Source organism: Schistocerca nitens, chromosome 2 (genome assembly GCF_023898315.1).
Source record: "Schistocerca nitens isolate TAMUIC-IGC-003100 chromosome 2, iqSchNite1.1, whole genome shotgun sequence".
In the NCBI taxonomy this organism is placed as follows: Eukaryota; Metazoa; Arthropoda; class Insecta; order Orthoptera; family Acrididae; genus Schistocerca; species Schistocerca nitens.
Window position 1 is genome coordinate 993,098,382 of NC_064615.1, and position 19,263 is coordinate 993,117,644.

General features: G+C 38.9%; 1 protein-coding gene across 1 annotated transcript in view; it reads left to right on the forward strand.

Moving 5' to 3' along the window:
- Positions 1–19,263, forward strand: part of LOC126235492 (spermatogenesis-associated protein 13) — a 104,985-nt gene that overhangs the window by 43,166 nt on the left and 42,556 nt on the right. The window contains exons 8-10 of the mRNA XM_049944211.1: positions 985–1,092; positions 3,236–3,319; positions 5,464–5,678. Of these exons, the coding sequence (XP_049800168.1) occupies positions 985–1,092; positions 3,236–3,319; positions 5,464–5,678 (407 nt within the window). The remainder of the gene's footprint in view (positions 1–984; positions 1,093–3,235; positions 3,320–5,463; positions 5,679–19,263) is intronic.

Sequence of the window (19,263 nt, forward strand, 5' to 3'; positions counted from 1 at the left end):
TCATTTCTTAGTACTGCAGCAGTGACAACAACAACAACGAGAGGATTTGTTATTTGACTTCGGAAGAATTTGCTGTAGGCGAATTACGTGAGCTGTCATCATATGAAAGGGTGGGGAGACAATGCTTTCTACATACATGGGTGTACATAGGAGGCAGCAGTCAGTAGAAAATGTGGATGTGGCAGGGGGTATTGAAAATGATTACTACTATTAAATTAAATAAATAAAAATAAATAAATTGCCAGTTAAATATATCTTCTTTATCTGGGGTCAGTGAACTGTGTGTGAAATATACTGTATATAGCATTTAAAAGCCTAAATCAGGCTCCTAATTTTTAAAATTTTCTGGGGCAGGGGGCCAGACCCCCTTCCATATTTGGCATGTGAACTGATAGCCTCTTCTCTAGGTTGACAGCTGTGCTCTGATGCTGTCAGAGGGTTCAGTGAGATTTGGAGGGGTAATTTCAGCCATGACGATCGTCCCTATGAGTGTTTGAAGGTGAATGTGCAAATGTTGCAATTCATATAGCCTTGTCAGAGACTCGTCTCGTCAGCATTGTGTTGAAACGTGCACTCTTCATCCCTCAAAGCAGCATTAGAGGAAAATGGAGTACAGAATAAAAATTACAACCCGAAGGTGCAGACACAATGTAAGCATCCTTCTGAGACAACCGAGCACTAGCTTTTTCACGAGTACTTCAATGAACATTTATTATTTCTGCTTAAAATTCTAAACTTCCTTCCTTTTTTTTAAAGTGGTTTTCAGGTGAATGGATGGCAGTGTAAACACTTTCAACTCAACATAATGCTTATGACAGCCTTATGCTATGAAATATTTAATGTCTAGAACCAGTGAACACAATGGCTGGACTAGCTACCAGTTTCATTTGAACAGTTTTGTTAATTTTTATTAATAGCACAATAAACAACATGATTAAATTAATAATAAATTTAGTTTTCGTTAGAGGATATGTCTGGTTACAGATGCTGCCTGGCTCGGCTCATGTTACTGGAGGTGACAGCTCTGAATCACACGACACTGATCACCTTGTTGATGATGAGCCCCTAGATGAAATGGATAGCCCGCCAGCTGTAAGTAAAGAACATCTTATTTAGTTACTTGCTAAATGTTGTGCCACATAGGGTGATAACAAATTATTGAATAATATAATCAAGCTATATTGTTTTGCTGGCATGATGGAACATCCATACTTCTGTTTTCTCAAGCATCACAAAGAGGGAAAGTTGAAGTTTTCGTGTTGGCATTTGACTGCTTGTACTATTCAGTAGGAAAAGTGTTTCTTGTTGTTGGAGCTGATGATGACATTACCAAATAATAATATCTGGTTTGTGCTTAATACATAATGAAGAAATATTTTTATGGTTTCCTAGACATTAAGACAGGTATTTGGTCATATTACTCCTCCTATGGTGTCACTGAGGATGAGAGACACACACTATCACAACTAAGGGAGCATATTCATCAAAGAAAAGATGCAGGAGGTGCCCGAGCATTGGTGAATAAATGGATATGTGTAACTGGACAAATTGACTCATTGGCTAATTCTACGACTCGTACTGAAGGCTAGGAGGGGAAGGGGCTCATTTTCCAAAAACATTGGACCTGTCATAGTGGCGTACAAACATGTAACTGTATTTAAATACATTTTGTGAATACCTGTAGTGAAATGTGATTTGCATATTCACTATTCACAGTGAAATTGGTGATTAATGTCACAAACCGATCTTATAAATGGAACAAGAAACAAACCAACAAAATAAGTCACACAAATTTTGCTGTCAAAAAACTAGTATAAAGAAATCTAATTGTTTAAGATAGAACAACTGAAACCAGGCTGTAAGGTTCAAATAAAAATTATGTAATTGCAGTTGTTCAAGCTTTGAAATAGCTTCTCTATCAAGAGGTAGGAAAATATAGCGAGTAGAAAGAAAGGGTGAAATTTAAAGTTTTAAAACATGGTAGATGAAGAGAGGAAGTAAAAGTTGTTTAATGGAAATTAAAACTGTATTAATTGATATAGAAATTCTGGTAGTATTATTTATTTTTATTTGGTTTTGTACTGAAAACATTTTTTTCTGTAGAAGTGAAATTCATAATTCATTGGTTCAGTGAAAATTAGAGATGTAATTTTATCAAACTGAATTTGGTGTCCATAATAAATGTTAAATATACTGTTCCCTGTGAATGAGTTGCACATTATGATATCATAGCTAAACACAGAACTTACGAAGATGGCTATGCACATTACTGTTGAGGTAAATCAGATGGGTTAAGGTATGAAGATGCTTGAATGAATTTACAGTCTACAAAAATGCTTGTAAATCCAGTTTTTAGGCCACTCTATGTGAACACTGAGGCAATCCTTATATGTTGGTTCTTCTGATACGTTCACAGTTACATATAACACAGTTAACTTAACAGAAAACTGAACAAGCTTCAAAAATAATTTCTAGGTAGCAGTTTCCACTATTGAGGATTGAAGTAGTTAAGTTCCACATCCCTTTGTTATCAAGGGAAACGTTTTTTAATTTTTTTTGTAGGCAGACATACTACATAGGCTAATGCTGCCCATTATCACATCATAATACTTTCCTCTGTCTTCTCCACAGACCCACGGTTGACAGAAAATTTGTCTATTCTGATCCCCATCTTGGCCAAAACAGAGTTAAAAAAAACTCTGAAAGACATCTTTTTACAGTTATATATCTGTCAGAGCTAAAAATGAGCACTTGGGTTGACCATCATGGTGCTGATTTTTACTAGTTGTGTATATAGGAAAAATTACTTCATGAGACTTGTGAAGGAAAAGAAAGAAGAACAAAATTCCATATGTCTTAATAGTTTTTCTTTCTGTTTCTTTTTTCTCTTTTTAAGTTTTTGTACTGTTGCTGAAATTCTAATGAAAGAAGGTTTAAATAATTTTGTGTCAGTTCAGTTTCAGGTGTAGATTAATGCATTTTTCAGTAGATATTCTTCTGCAGCAGTGAAGTTAAATTCAGTGTCCAGCTACTGTAGCAAGGCTTTCATTAATTATGATTATGTTTTTTTAATTCCCATCTGTCATTTTGTTATAGTATTGATTTTTTGTGAGAAGACTAATATTTTATAAAGGCATATTTTTCTACTCTGCATTGTAAAGAAAATATGACAGTGCTTGTACATGTCAGATGTGAATTACTGTAAACCAATGCAAAATTATTTCTCTTCATTTAGGTAAGAAGAAGAGTAACAAGTAGTGAAAAGTCATCTCGACCACAGTCAGAAGTTATTCAGCAACTCCTCATAGATAAGTTTAAGGTGAGCTGACACTTTCCATTTGAATAAATCTTTGAAGTGTGTAGACCCAAATACTTTTCAGTGTCTGCGCCAGGGAACATAAATAAAAGACGATCAGTTTATTTACTTAATTGTCATTGCTGTAAGCAAAATGAAATCCGTTAAGGGATTTTTACACTTTCAGGGAGAATGAAGAAAACACTAAATAATAAATGATATATTACACACATAATGCATTTCATGTCACTTGCATCTGAACTGATAGATATTGATTACTAAAATAACAAAATGTCTTGCAACAAGACAAAGGCTGTAAGGTTAAGTTTCTCACTACATATTTACCTGGTATTAGCTGAATTGTGTGTTATTCCCCTGCCATTTATAGTTGCTTTGGTATTTGACAGGACTCACAAATCCAAACAGCACATAAGTTAAGAGATAAGGCAGGAAATAAAACAGGATGTGGCGTAATCATCATACGAGGTGGAAATAAGGCATGACAACTGCCTCCATTCTGTCATTTTTGAGACTTCTTTAATGAAATATTGTGTATTGGCTAGTTTTCATGTGCATTATGTTTGCATAAAAGTTTGAATACAGTTATGAAATTCAACAATAATATGAGGACACTAAAAGGTAGTTTTTTAAACCATGCTTTTAAACATACTTTTATTTCTCCATAATCTTTGTATTTTGGCAGAGAAATTACATCACAAATGTTAATCCTAAAGAATTTCTGCTTCATTTAATGGAATTTTCAGTTTTCATATGTTGTATTTAGCAAAGGTGGGATCTAACTGCTAGTTACAGAACACACACAAATCTAGTAACAATGATGTAAATAACAAGAATTAAATGCCAAAGTGCATGAAGCCTTTTGAGAAAATTCATTGAGTGCATGTGTTCTCAGTTGGTGTTGTAATCATTAGTGATAGAAACAAATGTGTCTGGTGCCACAGCATCACTGTAGGATTAGGGATGGAAAAAAGCTGTGTGTAAATTAAAATGAGGGAAATAATTTCAAAAACTCTAGTTCGTTTCTTGATAAGAACAATTTTTTTTTTTATTTCTATAAGACACTGTTTTAGTACACAGGAAATTAAAATAATTCCTAATTGTTCTTTGTGTATAAAAATGAAACTGTTATGTATACTCTTATTGTCCATTTTTTGTGGATTATATTTTCATATGAAGAATCATACGACATCAATGGGCATCAGATTTATTTTAGATAATCTCATTAAAGATGAGGAATGTGCATGATATAACAAAAGTTCAAAGAAGTTGTGTACATAGTCAGTGCAAGGTTATTGAAAGTATGTCCTAGCAGAGAGTTATCATACTCTTGTGTTCATTCATCACTGTTTGCACAATTTTTATCATAAGTGAAAAAGACAATCACTCATTTCCAGACGTATTCATTAGAAAAATTCTTGAATATTGTAATTGTATGTAAGTTTGGGAGATGACACAGGCAATGGGAGATGGCACAGGCTTCAGAATTCCATTCTTCATCAAATTTCTTGCTTGTTCTTTACATTTGCTAAAATAAACAAAAAAATTCAAGAAATGAGGGTTGTAGAAGTGGACTTATATCTGTAACATTTTTAGTGCAATCATTTGTTTGAAAAGTGGTAGACTGTTTTCTAAAAATAATTTAGATGTGTGTCTAATAGTGAGGACACAGGCAATCGCTAATTCATGTAAATAAATGTATATGGTTTGCCAGAGAAAAATGAAGAGATTAATGATTTCAGAATTACGAATCGCACCTTCGGTTATTTGTATGTCAAAAAAAGTACTTAATCTTCAAGGTTTTTTGAAGGTTTTCTGGATAACTTGAGTTCATTAAAATACTAGTGTCACATTCACTCTTAGGGTGAAGCGTGGGTCTTGTCATAGAAGATAGCAGAAATTGAGGACCTTTCTTTACTTACATTATTGTTTCACTCTCTGAAGGCATTTGTTGCAATCTTTATGTACTTTTGTTTAAAAATGGGTATCATTTGTGTAGATTTATATTAAGAGAACAACTTTATTACCTGTGGAGTTTTAATTGTATTCCTTGATTTGGTTTTTGTAAGAGTTACTTTTGCTCTGATGTGTTACTATCAGTATGTGACAGAATTCTCCGGTAAGACTTATTTCTATTCCTGTGTTTGTAGGCAGATCTACAGACACGTGCAGCACAGCAGGGACGGCACCAACACGTCAGACGGGCGCACTCCGATCTTGGTGGTCAGCGCCTCTTTCAGTGGGACGTGCGCTCTAGCTATCGACGTATGTTTTCCACACCTTCACCCATCAAGATGAGGCCCCCACGAGCTAGTCCACCTCATCCTCGTCCGGCAAATCTAGAGCAGCCAGTACAATTACGGAAGTACGTCTATTCTGTGCCTTTAAAATTGCAATACACTGTGTGATTGATGATGGCGACTTTGCGAAGTGCTGACAGAGCTAAAAACAGATCAACTTAATCCCTCCGTCTTAGGAATAAGACTTTCAGTTTTCCCTCTGTTTTGAAAGTATGAAGAAATTAATTTTATTGAAGGAAAAGTCAATAAATAAATTACGGGGCAGCATTGTTAGTCTGGAGGCTTGGTGCTCACTGCAGGTGGATCCCTTGTGCTATTAATGGGCATGATGCACATTTGTGAAAGAAAATACACAAAACTATAGTAAATGATTTTTCAATCTCTTCATATTTATTGCTACATAATATTCCCTTTCTGATGGTCATCTCTGTAACATGCAGGAATCTCTGTATTTTAATCAGATAGAAAGTTACACTAACAAAAAGTCACAAATTTCACAGGTGGCAGACTATCATATTAATTTACACATCTCTGAAAAACATAATGGCTTCACACGTTAACAATTTGGCATCGAGAGCTACCTGATACTTGCAATTTCGCTACTGCACCCGGACTGCATAAACAAGTTGAACTGAAAAATACTTAATGACACACAAATAATTTGCAGTTCCAGAGACTTAGTAACTTCCATTATGACAGCTTGCTGTGTGCTGACTAAAGCTTTTGGGTGATATGGAAAATTACAATTTGGTTGAGTATAAGATTGTTACAGCTTAGTTAATAATATAAAAGACAGGGATATTAGAAGGAACAGAGACACAGTAGGCAGTGGTGTAAGTTTGTTTAACCAAGATTAGTGTAACTACAAAACGATAAAAATAATAGGTACTACTATATGACGGTGATTTTAGTGTACACAGGGATTCCCAAAGGCTGCCAAAATGTTTCAAGAAAGTGAAATTTTTTAATTGGAATAGTTAACAAACTAACAGTATAATGTAACTGGATAGATAAAAAAAACTACAACAATTAATTTTTTCAGCCTTCAGTTGCAAGGTAATTTTATTCGTTTACCTAGGTTTCGATTCCAGTAATGGAATCTTCTTCAGAACCTGTTTTCAGGTTTTTTTTTCTGAAGAAGATTCCATTACTGGAATCGAAACCTAGGTAAACGAATAAAATTACCTTGCAACTGAAGGCTGAAAAAATTAATTGTTGTACATTTCACAGTTGCTGACACGCTGCAATATGTTAAAGATTTGTAAATTTGTACCTGCCGAGGCAAGTAAAGCAGCTAACAGATATATGGACATAGTGTATAAAATACTGAAAACAGGTTCTGAAGAAGATTCCATTACTGGAATCGAAACCTAGGTAAACGAATAAAATTACCTTGCAACTGAAGGCTGAAAAAATTAATTGTTGTACATTTCACAGTTGCTGACACGCTGCAATATGTTAAAGATTTGTAAATTTGTACCTGCCGAGGCAAGTAAAGCAGCTAACAGATATATGGACATAGTGTATAAAATACTGAAAACAGGTTCTGAAGAAGATTCCATTACTGGAATCGAAACCTAGGTAAACGAATAAAATTACCTTGCAACTGAAGGCTGAAAAAATTAATTGTTGTACATTTCACAGTTGCTGACACGCTGCAATATGTTAAAGATTTGTAAATTTGTACCTGCCGAGGCAAGTAAAGCAGCTAACAGATATATGGACATAGTGTATAAAATACTGAAAACAGGTTCTGAAGAAGATTCCATTACTGGAATCGAAACCTAGGTAAACGAATAAAATTACCTTGCAACTGAAGGCTGAAAAAATTAATTGTTGTACATTTCACAGTTGCTGACACGCTGCAATATGTTAAAGATTTGTAAATTTGTACCTGCCGAGGCAAGTAAAGCAGCTAACAGATATATGGACATAGTGTATAAAATACTGAAAACAGGTTCTGAAGAAGATTCCATTACTGGAATCGAAACCTAGGTAAACGAATAAAATTACCTTGCAACTGAAGGCTGAAAAAATTAATTGTTGTACATTTCACAGTTGCTGACACGCTGCAATATGTTAAAGATTTGTAAATTTGTACCTGCCGAGGCAAGTAAAGCAGCTAACAGATATATGGACATAGTGTATAAAATACTGAAAACAGGTTCTGAAGAAGATTCCATTACTGGAATCGAAACCTAGGTAAACGAATAAAATTACCTTGCAACTGAAGGCTGAAAAAATTAATTGTTGTACATTTCACAGTTGCTGACACGCTGCAATATGTTAAAGATTTGTAAATTTGTACCTGCCGAGGCAAGTAAAGCAGCTAACAGATATATGGACATAGTGTATAAAATACTGAAAACAGGTTCTGAAGAAGATTCCATTACTGGAATCGAAACCTAGGTAAACGAATAAAATTACCTTGCAACTGAAGGCTGAAAAAATTAATTGTTGTACATTTCACAGTTGCTGACACGCTGCAATATGTTAAAGATTTGTAAATTTGTACCTGCCGAGGCAAGTAAAGCAGCTAACAGATATATGGACATAGTGTATAAAATACTGAAAACAGGTTCTGAAGAAGATTCCATTACTGGAATCGAAACCTAGGTAAACGAGTAAAATTACCTTGCAACTGAAGGCTGAAAAAATTAATTGTTGTACATTTCACAGTTGCTGACACGCTGCAATATGTTAAAGATTTGTAAATTTGTACCTGCCGAGGCAAGTAAAGCAGCTAACAGATATATGGACATAGTGTATAAAATACTGAAAACAGGTTCTGAAGAAGATTCCATTACTGGAATCGAAACCTAGGTAAACGAATAAAATTACCTTGCAACTGAAGGCTGAAAAAATTAATTGTTGTACATTTCACAGTTGCTGACACGCTGCAATATGTTAAAGATTTGTAAATAAAAAAAACTACTCACCAAGTGGCGGCAGGGCACATACATGTAAAAAAAGATTTTATGTATGTAAGTTTTTGGAGCCAGTGGTTCCTTCTTCTCACAGAAGGATTGAAGGGGGAGTATGAGTGAAGGAAAAGGACTGGAGAGGTTTAGGAAAAGGGTTAGAGTTTGGAAAACCCACTCAGAACCCCGGGTCAGGAGAGAATTACCGAACGTGATTAGAAGGAAAGACTGGTTGTTAGGGACTGCACCGTAAGAGATTTGAAAACTTGAAATCTTGAATGTGGAAGTCAGGTTAATATGTAAGACAGAAGTCACTGCTAAAACATCATGCACGAGTCGATTAGAGTGAAAAGAGAAGTGCATTATGTAACGGTGGGAGGGAGATGGCGAAAAATAGACAGGTCAGAAAATGAAAGATGTAGAAAACTAAAACTGAATGAAGAAAGGAGTAGTTACTGTGAAGATATGCTGAGACAGAAAAAATAATGAACCATATTTACTCGAATCTAAGCCGCACTTTTTTCCGGTTTTTGTAATCCAAAAAACCGCCTGCAGCTTAGAATTGAGTGCAAAGTAAGCGGAAATTCTGAAAAATGTTGGTAGGTGCCTCCACAACTAACTTCTGCCGTCAAATATATGTAGTGCTACACAGGCATGCTTTGCAGGCACAAAGATAAATACTGGCCCAAATCCTCTGCGTCAGTAAATAAATTTAAAAAAAGGTGGAAAACAAGCTTTTTTCTCCGCCCCGAGTTTCGACCACTGCATTTTCATACATTATCCAAAGAAATAAATACAAATTCCATATTACTCATCTTCGAATGTACCAGCATTTCAATGTACTACGAAAATCCGACTGGCAAGACTGTTTGGGATGTTTGTCAATATGGCCAACTCTACGTTCTGAATTTTTTCCTACCTGTGAGAAGAGATGGTTACTAATAGGAACTTTTATGAATTGTGAATCACATGCAGTAGGCCTATTGTCTTCACCATAAGAATAATACGAATGTAAACATTTGCCAGGTATTCTTTCGTGTTTGCTGCTATCTCATTTAAATCCTGTCTGCCTAATAAACTACGAATCCAGAGTGAGACAACAGCAAATGCGGAAGAATATACGTATCATGTCATGTTTATATTCGTATTATTCTTATGCGTAATGGTGAGACAGTCAGAAATGAAGCATGGCAATTGACTAGATTTTTAAATCTAAGATGACTCTAATTTCTGTGCAGAATGTAATGTACTAAAGAGGCGTCTGCAGAGATTTTCAAACGGAGAAAATTTTTCGCTAAACTCTCGTTCAGAACATCTTCTATCATACGCAGTCTATTATTTGGTTCTTGTTGATCATTATCAAAGAAAGCAGCAGTGTAAGTACCAACAAATAGCAGTCTCTTGCCATTGTTTCGCCAATGAGACGATTCCTCTCTCTCTCTCACGCCTTTTTTTTTTTTTTTTTTTTTTTTTGAAGCGGCAGTAGCTCGCACAAAAGCAAGCCATGCCGCAAGCGGCGACAGGCCGTAAACACTCATTATCAGAATGTGACAAACAATGCATGCCACATTAAAATAATGCATTTTCAGCTTAGAGTGACGTAAACACCTATAACAAAGAGAACGGCATTCACCAGATTAAAGAAAAATAAGCAATCGATTCAAACCAGACGAAGCACGTGAAAAAGGAAGGGTAGCGTTCTCGCTTCCCGAGCACAGGGTCCCGGGTTCGATTCCCGGCGGGGTCAGGGATTTTTCCTGCCTCGAGATGACTGGGTGTTGTTGTGTCGCCTTCATCATCATCATTCATCCCCATTACGGTCAGAGGAGGGCAACGGCAAACCACCTCCATTAGGACCTTGCCTGGTAAGGCGGTGCGGGTCTCCCGCATCGTTCCCCTACGCTCTGTAAAGAAGCATGGGACTTCATTTTTTTTTTTCACCCGTATAAATACGGATGGAGTGCCTGATGCATAGCAATGGCTACCTGGTAAAGCTTAACTGCTAACCTTATGACTCGAACCAAACTACTGTAGCTGTATCGTCATTCATTCGACCTAAATTGTGTCCCATATTACAATGGACCAACTTTGTTTCAATTTGGAGGTGCGGCTTAAAACTTTTCTCTCCACTTGAATTTCGAGTCTCAGATCTCAGGTGCGGCTTAGATTCGGGAACTTTTTTTTTCCTTGGTTTCGAGTCTCATTTTTCAGGTGCGGCTTAGATTCGAGTAAATATGGTAAACTGAGACCATGTGGGTGGCAGTAATTTCCACCTTCAGAGTTCTGAGAAACTGGAGTGTTGGGAAGAATCCAGATAGTGCTGTGATGAAACAGGCATCGAGGTCATGATTGTCATGTTGTAGAACAAGCTCTGCAACAGGATAATGTGTGTTGCTAGTATATACCCTCTGCCTATGCCCACTCACCCTAAGTGATAATTTGGTGGTAGTCATGCTGACATAAAAGACCGAACAGTGTTAGCATATAAGCTGGTTTATGACGTGTCATTTCACATATGGCTCTCCCTTTGTTAGTATTTTTTTTCCAGTTACAGGGCTGATATAGGAAGTGGTAGGAGGGTGGATAGGACAAGTCACAGGGGTAGGAGCCATAGGGTAGGGAGATGAGTGCAGAAGGAGCATAGCGTCTGACAAGGACATTGTGGAGATTGGGAGGGCAACAAAAAGGTGTTCTAGGTGTGGTGGGCAAAATGTCAGAATGAATCTCATTTCAGGAGACAATTTTAGGAAATTATGGATAATACTGAGTGACAAGTGGTGTGCTATGAAGTTGTTTTTTAGTGGGATCAGCAGTACCAGGACTGGATGTGACAGCCCTGGACCTCTGCTTTTGACTTAGGGTGGTGGGGTAATTACATCTAGTGGAGGCTGAGGTGAGAATGGTAGTGTATTGATGTAAAAAGTCTGCATCCGGACAAATATGTGAGTCCATACGAAAAAGATGTTGTCGTTGTATCTAAACCAAAGCAGGGGCTGAAGACTTATGGATCCCTGGAAAGCGACCCATGAAAAAGTTGGCATAGGAAGGAGCTATCCTTGTTCCCATGACCGTACTCCTGTTTTGTTGTATGTGTGCCCCTCAAAGGTGAAGTGAAAAGTATAAAGCTGATTAAGGTGAGCAGGAAGGGTGTCATAGGTTTGGAATCAGATGGTTGCTGATTGAGGAAATTTTCAGCAGCAGACAAACCATGTACCTGGGGGATGTTCGTATAGAGGGAGGTAGTATCAATGGTGACAAGCAAGGGGTGTGGTGGGAACGGGATAGGCACAGATTTCAGACAATCTAGGAAATGGTTAGTGTCTTTAATATAGGATCAAAGTCTTTTTACTATGGGTTGCAGATGTTGATCAACTAAGGTAGATATACATTCGGTGGGTGCTTGAAGCCAGCAGCTATAGGGTGGCCAGGATTGATGTGTTTATGGATCTTAGGAAGAAGGCAAAAGGTGGGGTGCATGGTTTGGTTGGGGCAACAAGTTCTACGTATTAAAGTGTTTGCCTTGTGAGAGGCTTCAGATTTTAAGGGGGGACTGCAGGTCAGTTTGAATCAGTGGGATGGGATCTTGATGGCAGATGCTGTATGTAGAGATGTTAGACAGCTGGCGTAGACCTTCACTAACATCCTCTGTCAGTCAAGCACCACAATGGTAGGTCCTTTGTCTGCTGGGAAGATAATGATAGAGTGATCAGCTTTTAGGTAACGCAAAGCCTGGAGTTCTGCAGACGACAGCTTAGCATCATGTTGTGGGGATCTGAGGAAGGGTTGTGGAGCAATGCTGGACGTTGGGAACTCTTGGAAGGGATGATTTTGAGATAGTGGTGGTGAATCAGGTCGGGATTGTGGTCAGAACTGTTCAAGGCAGGTTTCAGTGTCAGGTTTGCTGTTGTAAGGGTTTTGGCACTGGGTTGCAGAGTGATGTTTCCAGTTGACATTACATGTGAAGAAAAGTAGGTGCTTCACATGATTAAATGCAGGTTTCTGGCTGAAAGTGTTTCTTGAAAATTTGTTCTTAAAACCTGCCTGAAACATTATATAGGCCATTTTCTGGCGAGAAATTCTCACCCACTCATTACCTATTGTAAACCATTGTCTGTTCTTAAAATTTTTGTATGATTTTTTTCCGAATTTTTTCCTTGCTTTTCTTCCGTTTTTCTATCTTTTCCACACTGCTTCTCTTTTTCACCACTCCCACCATTTCTAAGACTCCAAACCATTCTCTCTTGTTGTGATGAAACCCATCACATATTACATCCATTCTTTTCAAAAACATGCTTTTGCACTATCAAAACTAATGTCCCACTTTCTGTTTCTTGAAACCTGCTTGTCCTTTGAAGTTATTCCCAAAAGCTTAACAATGAAAGTCCTTATTTCTGGATGTAATCCTACTGTACACCAAGATCTTTTACAGGTTCAAATACAGCAATCTTTTACACGTACCCAACTAATCTGAGACCTATATGCCTCATCTAGCAATTTTCACTCCATCACACTTTTCTCCTACAAAATCATACAGTTATCTGCTGCTCATATTTCCTTGGTGGTATCATCTGCCAAGCCAACTTCGAACTGCAATAAAATGCCAGACTTCAGCTCAAAAAGCCATCCCACCTTCTCCTAAAGAGTGGTATTTCCCTTCCTGTCCCTCTGCAGCTACCTAAAGTGCCACACCATCAAGTCCCACTCCTCCTCTGAAAACCGGGCTTGACCACCACGTTAACATCCCACAGCCTTCACCACTGCCTTCCAGACCAATAATAATTCATAATCACAAGAACCAGTCACAACAGTACAGTGTTCGGAACCTCTTGTGTGAAGCACTCTCCCCTCCTGAATTATCTGTATTATACAAGGATCTCACTTGAGCCATAACCTGCATTTAATCTTGCTGCTTTGGTGAAGGACCCTTGAACAGTTCTGACTGTGATCCTAACCTGATCCCTTCCAAGCCTTCCAAGAGTTCCCCACATCCAGCATTGCTCCACAACCCTTCCTCAGGCCCCCACAATGTGATGCTAACCTGTCCTCTGCAGAACTCCAGGCGTTGTGTTACCTAAAAGCTGATGACTCTATCATTATCCTCCCAACAGACAAAGAATCTACCATTGTGGTGCTTGACTGACAGGAGTATGTTAGTGAAGGTCTACGCCAGCTGTCTAACATCTCTACATACAGCAGCTGCTATCAAGATCCCATCCCGTTGATACAAACTGACCTGCAGTCCCTCCTTAAAACCTCAAGCCTCTCACGTGGACAAACACCTTAATACATAGAACTTCTTGCCCCAACCGACATAGTTGCTGGCTTCTAGCACCCACCGAATGTATATCTGCCTTAGTTGATCAACACCTGCAACCCACAGTAAAAAGACTTTGACCCTATATTAAAGACACTAACCATTTCCTAGATTGTCTGAAATCTGTGTCCAACCCGTTCCCACCACACCCCTTATTTGTCACCATTGATGCCACCTCCCTCTATACGAACATCCCCCAGGTACATGGTTTGTCTGCTGCTGAAAATTTCCTCAGTCAGCAACCACCTGATTCCAAATCTATGACACCCTTCCTGCTCACCTTAATCAGCTTTATACTTATCAACAGCTACTTCACCTTTGAGGGGCACTCATACAAACAGAACAGGGGCACGGGTCATGGGAACCAGGATGGCTCCTACCTATGCCAATTTTTTCAAGGGTCACTTTCCTGTGATCCATAAGTCTTCAGCCCCTGCTTCGGTTTAGGTACATTGATGACATCTTTTTCCATATGGACTCATGATGGGGATGACCTGTTAAAATTTGTGAAATAAAAATCTTCTGCCAATTAAATTGCACATGATCCTATTCTGAATCACATGCCACTTTCCTTGATGTTGGTCTCAGCTTCACTGAAGGCCAGCTTCATACTTGTGTCCACATTAAACCTACTAACAAATAACAATACTTACTTTTGACAGTTGCCGTCCTTTGCGTGATGTTGGTCCAATTCTCACTGAAGCCCAGCTACACACTAACCTCTACATTGGACCTACTAACAAACAACAGTACTTATATTTTGACAGTTGCCATCCTTTCCATGTCAAATGTTCACTCCCATACAGTCTCACCATTCGAGGAAAACTTGTTTGTTCGGATGTAGACTCTTTCCAGGTATATAAACCACCATTCTCACCTCAGCCTCCACGGAATGTAATTAACTCACTAGCCAAGTTCAAAAGCAGATTTCCCGAGCCAGTAGCCAATAGCAGTAAGGCCACGGGCATTAGGGATGTTAGTGTAAAGGGAGGTGACGTCAATAGCGACGAGCAGGGCACTGTGTGGTAAAGGAACAGGAACTTACCTTACCTTTATTGAACACTACCTTTCCCAACGACCCATGGATTCCAAACCGACAACCTCCTTTTTAGTCGCCATGACCAACTGTACCCTCACCCACAATTTTTTTCTCCTTTGTAGACATTACCTACAAACAAATTCTGGGTATGGCTATGGACACTCTCATGGCACCATCTTATGCCAGCCTATTCATGGCCCATGTAGAGGAATTCTTCCTAAACACCCAGAATCCCAAACCCCTTACCTGGTTCAGATTCATTGATGACATCTTCGTGATCTGGATAAACGGTGAGGACTCTATCCACTTCCCTCCAGAACGTGAACACCTTCTCCCCATTCACTTCACCTGGTCCTAGTCAGCCCAACAAGCCACCTTCCTCTATGTTGATCTTCACCTTCAAGATTGCTGCATCAATACCTCTATCAATATCAAACTTACCAACCACCAGAAATATCTGCACTTCGACAGCTGCCACCCATTCCGTATCGAGAAGTCCCTTTCCTACGGCCTAGCTGTCCGTGGCTGTTATATATGCAGTAACAAGTGGTCCCCTCTTAAATATACCCAGGGGTCTCTCTGAGGCATTTACAGACCGTAATTACCCTCCCATCCTTGTACAAAAACAGATCTCCTGTGTCTTACCTTTCCGCTCACCCACCACCTCCCTAAGTTCCACCGTCTGGCCACAGAGGAGCATTCCCCTGTGACTCAGTACTGACCAGGAAAGGAGCAACTGAATTACATTCTCTGCCAGGGTTTCGACTACCTCTCGACATGCCCTTAAGTGAAAAATGTCCTCCTCACTACCCTTTCCACCTCTCCCACAGTGGTATTCCTTCACCCTCTGAACCTACACAATATCCCCATCCCTCCCTGCAAAACCCCTGCTCACAACACCTTGCTTCGTGGCTCATATCCCTGTTATAGACGTAGATGCATGACCTGTTCCATACATCCTCCCACCACCACCTACTCCAGTCTGGTCACAAGCATCACGTATCTCATCATAGGCAGGGCTACCTGTGAAACCAGTCATACGATTTACAAGCTAAGATGCAACCACTGTACTACACTCTATGTGGGCATGACAACCATGAAGCTGTCTGTTCGCATGAATCGGCATTGACAGACTGTGGCCAAGAAACAACTGCAACACCCTGTTCCTGAGCATGCGGCCCAACATGACATTCCTCATTTCATTGACTGCTTCACAGCCTGTGCATTCTGGATCCTACCCACCAACACCAGCTTTTCTGAACCGCACAGAACTCTCCTTCCAATATACCCTATGTTCTCATAACCCTCCTGGCCTTGATCTTTATTAGTCATTGTCCTTACCAGTCTAGCCTCTCCCTGTTCCCATTGCAGTACTACACAGCCCTCTATTCCACCAATGCACCCAGTCTTTTTACTTCTTTTCTGCTACCGCCCCCTCTCTCCCCCGCCCTCCTTGTAATCTCTCACCAGCACCTAGCTGCCCCACCCTCTCTCCACCTCGTCCCTACTTGCTCCCACTAGCTGCACTTCACTGTCCCCCACCCGTACCCTGCTATCCTTTCCCTCCTGCCCCAGCCTCCTCCTTACCTCCACCCAGTTGCCTCTCCCATTATATGCTGCTGCTCGTAGTCTGGTTTCAGCTGCCAGAGACCGTGGTCATGTATGTGTGAGTTGTGTTTGCACGAGTTTGTGTGTTTTTCTGTTTTCTATTGTGAACAAATTTTTCCAACTCTTTTTGTTGTGCCTATCCACGACTCAGGATCTTCGCTATACGGTGAGTAGCAACTGTCCTCTTCATAATATTGGTACTATTAACAAAATGAGATAAGACAGAAAAAAATATTAACATTATGAGTGGCATAAGAAGAAACAGGATAGTCCAAGTGCAGTTCTGTCTCATAATTTATAAAGAAACTGATATTCTATTTCAGTCTTCCATGGAACTAATTGTATGCTATTCCATGAATCCCATAACAGTATAGTTTTCTTAGCAGTAAATTATGACTACTGACATCAAATGCCTTTGATAACTCAAAAAACAGGCCACAATTTAATTCACTGTTATATATGAAATTAGTGATCAATTTTAAAAAGTTATATATGGCTGTGTGACTGACTTACTTTTCCTAAAACTCAAAAATGGCTCTGAGCACTATGGGACTCAACTGCTGTGGTCATAAGTCTTTCCTAAAACTGTTTTGCCCATTAACCAATACTTGTTTTTTTATTGAGAAAAAGAGAGAATCTTTTATACATTATCCTTTCAATTAATTTTGAAAAATTGGAGAACAGTGATGTAGGTAGGTAATTAATGACATCAGAATGGTCATCCTTCCTGTAAATAGAATTTTTTGTTTTTGTGTTTTAATGGGAAGACTCTTTTGTTAAATGATACATTAATCATGATGTCAGCAAGCTGAGACTATGTATCTTGTACTGTGTTTTATTACTTTGTCTGGATTCCCTTCACCATCACTGTAGTGAGTGACTAAATTCAGTTTGATAAGGATTGGAGGGCAGATACAATGCAATGGATACCATTTTCACACTTTTATTACCCTGTTGAGTATTTTATGGACATATTTGAGAAATTTATTTATGCGCAGTGTTCACATTGTGCAAATTCGAGTGTCCTTTAGGCAAATAGGAAGAAAATAAGTTTGAACTAGATAAAGAGCTTAAGACATCAAGTGGATTAGAAGCGTCTTAAACAGATTAGAGCAGCAAAGAGATATGCAAGGGTACCAATGATATTTGACAGATTTGTGTAAAGGTTTGACCTTCAAAACAGAAATTATTGTGTGTCACAAAATATTTACCACTTGCCAAATTACATATTAAAAACAGAGGGCATGGCAGAAACAGTGACCTGTTTTAAATGGCGCACCATTGTTGAACACGGCTTCCGAGGGAGAAGGTTGTGGTATCAGTGCATAGTGTGGTTCAAAGCCTCACTAATTAGTATAAGTTTTTGGTCAAACGAATGACGTGTGTTCCCTATTGAAACGGTTTTCAAATGTAGTGATTGTATCATAGGAATGTAACATTTGTATTGGCGACATGTTGACATTGGTCATAATATTAGGTTCTATCCCAGAAGTCTTTTAGGAGATGTCTTTAGCAGTTAAGAGCAACAGCATCTGCAACAAATCAGTCACCACCTAACAGACCATGAACAGTTTGTGCATTGGACAGTATTGCATCAGTGACAGCTGCTTTTCAGTGAAGCCCAGTGCAATCACTTCATCAGCATTCACATGTCCTTAACATCTTGAACAGAAGTGTGCGATGGATAACGCATCTGGATAATTATTTTATCCTTTCAAGCTCCAACTGATGTAACAGTTATTGCCCAGCGACCAGGAAGCAAGCCACAAGTGATGTATGCAGCTTCTGCAGATGATCAACAGTCAGTCCCATTTGTTTCAATGATTTTAAGATGTCTGATGAGGCCCTTTTTCATGAATCAGACTGTGTGCGCAATCAAAACTTTAGGTACTGGATGCCAACCAATCGTCATCAAACACATGGAAGGCCAGTTCAAAGTGCCAAAGGCACTCTGTGTCTGTGCTGGGTGTTACCAGTCAATACTTTTCTGAGAATGGTGCAGGTAGTACTGCCAAAGTAATGTAGATATATTGTTATGTTGCAACAGTATGTAACGCAGGAAATACATAGATAGAATATTCATATGCAGTATCTGCCATTCTGAGACGATTGTACAATTAGTCACCCAGCCGGATTATCCATAACAGCCTTACACAGAATTGTTCCAGTCTGTCTGGTTTTCCACTTTGGTAATGTCAATTAGCCACCACATTTATCCCATTTATTGACTGCTGACATCTCTCTGTGGGGATTTCTGAACCAATAACTATGGAGCACTTCAAAAACAACATTCATGCCAAAATCAAACCATTAACAAGCGACGCTCTTTGCAAGGTTATGACAAGTGTGCATGTTCATGCCGAAAATTGCATTGCCAACAGTTGCGGCCTCCTAACGGAGATAATTTATAGCAACTGACTTGTCTAATAAAATGATATGAAGTGTTCTTTCAAACAATGTAACCAATAATGTATAACATACATCTTAATGGTCTGTTAAAATGTTCAAAATAGGTCATTGTTTGACACGCTCAGTAGTTACAATACATCACAAGATGCCCCATGGAATGTATATAACTAACCAGTTATTCCATGACTTACCAAACGGGAAAGCGCTGGTAGATAGGCACAATAAAAAACACACAAACACACACACAAAATTTCGAGCTTTCGCAACCCCCCGGTTGCTTCGTCAGGAAAGAGGGAAGGAGAGGGAAAGATGAAAGGATGTGAGTTTTAAGGGAGAGGCTAAGGAGTCATCCCAATCCC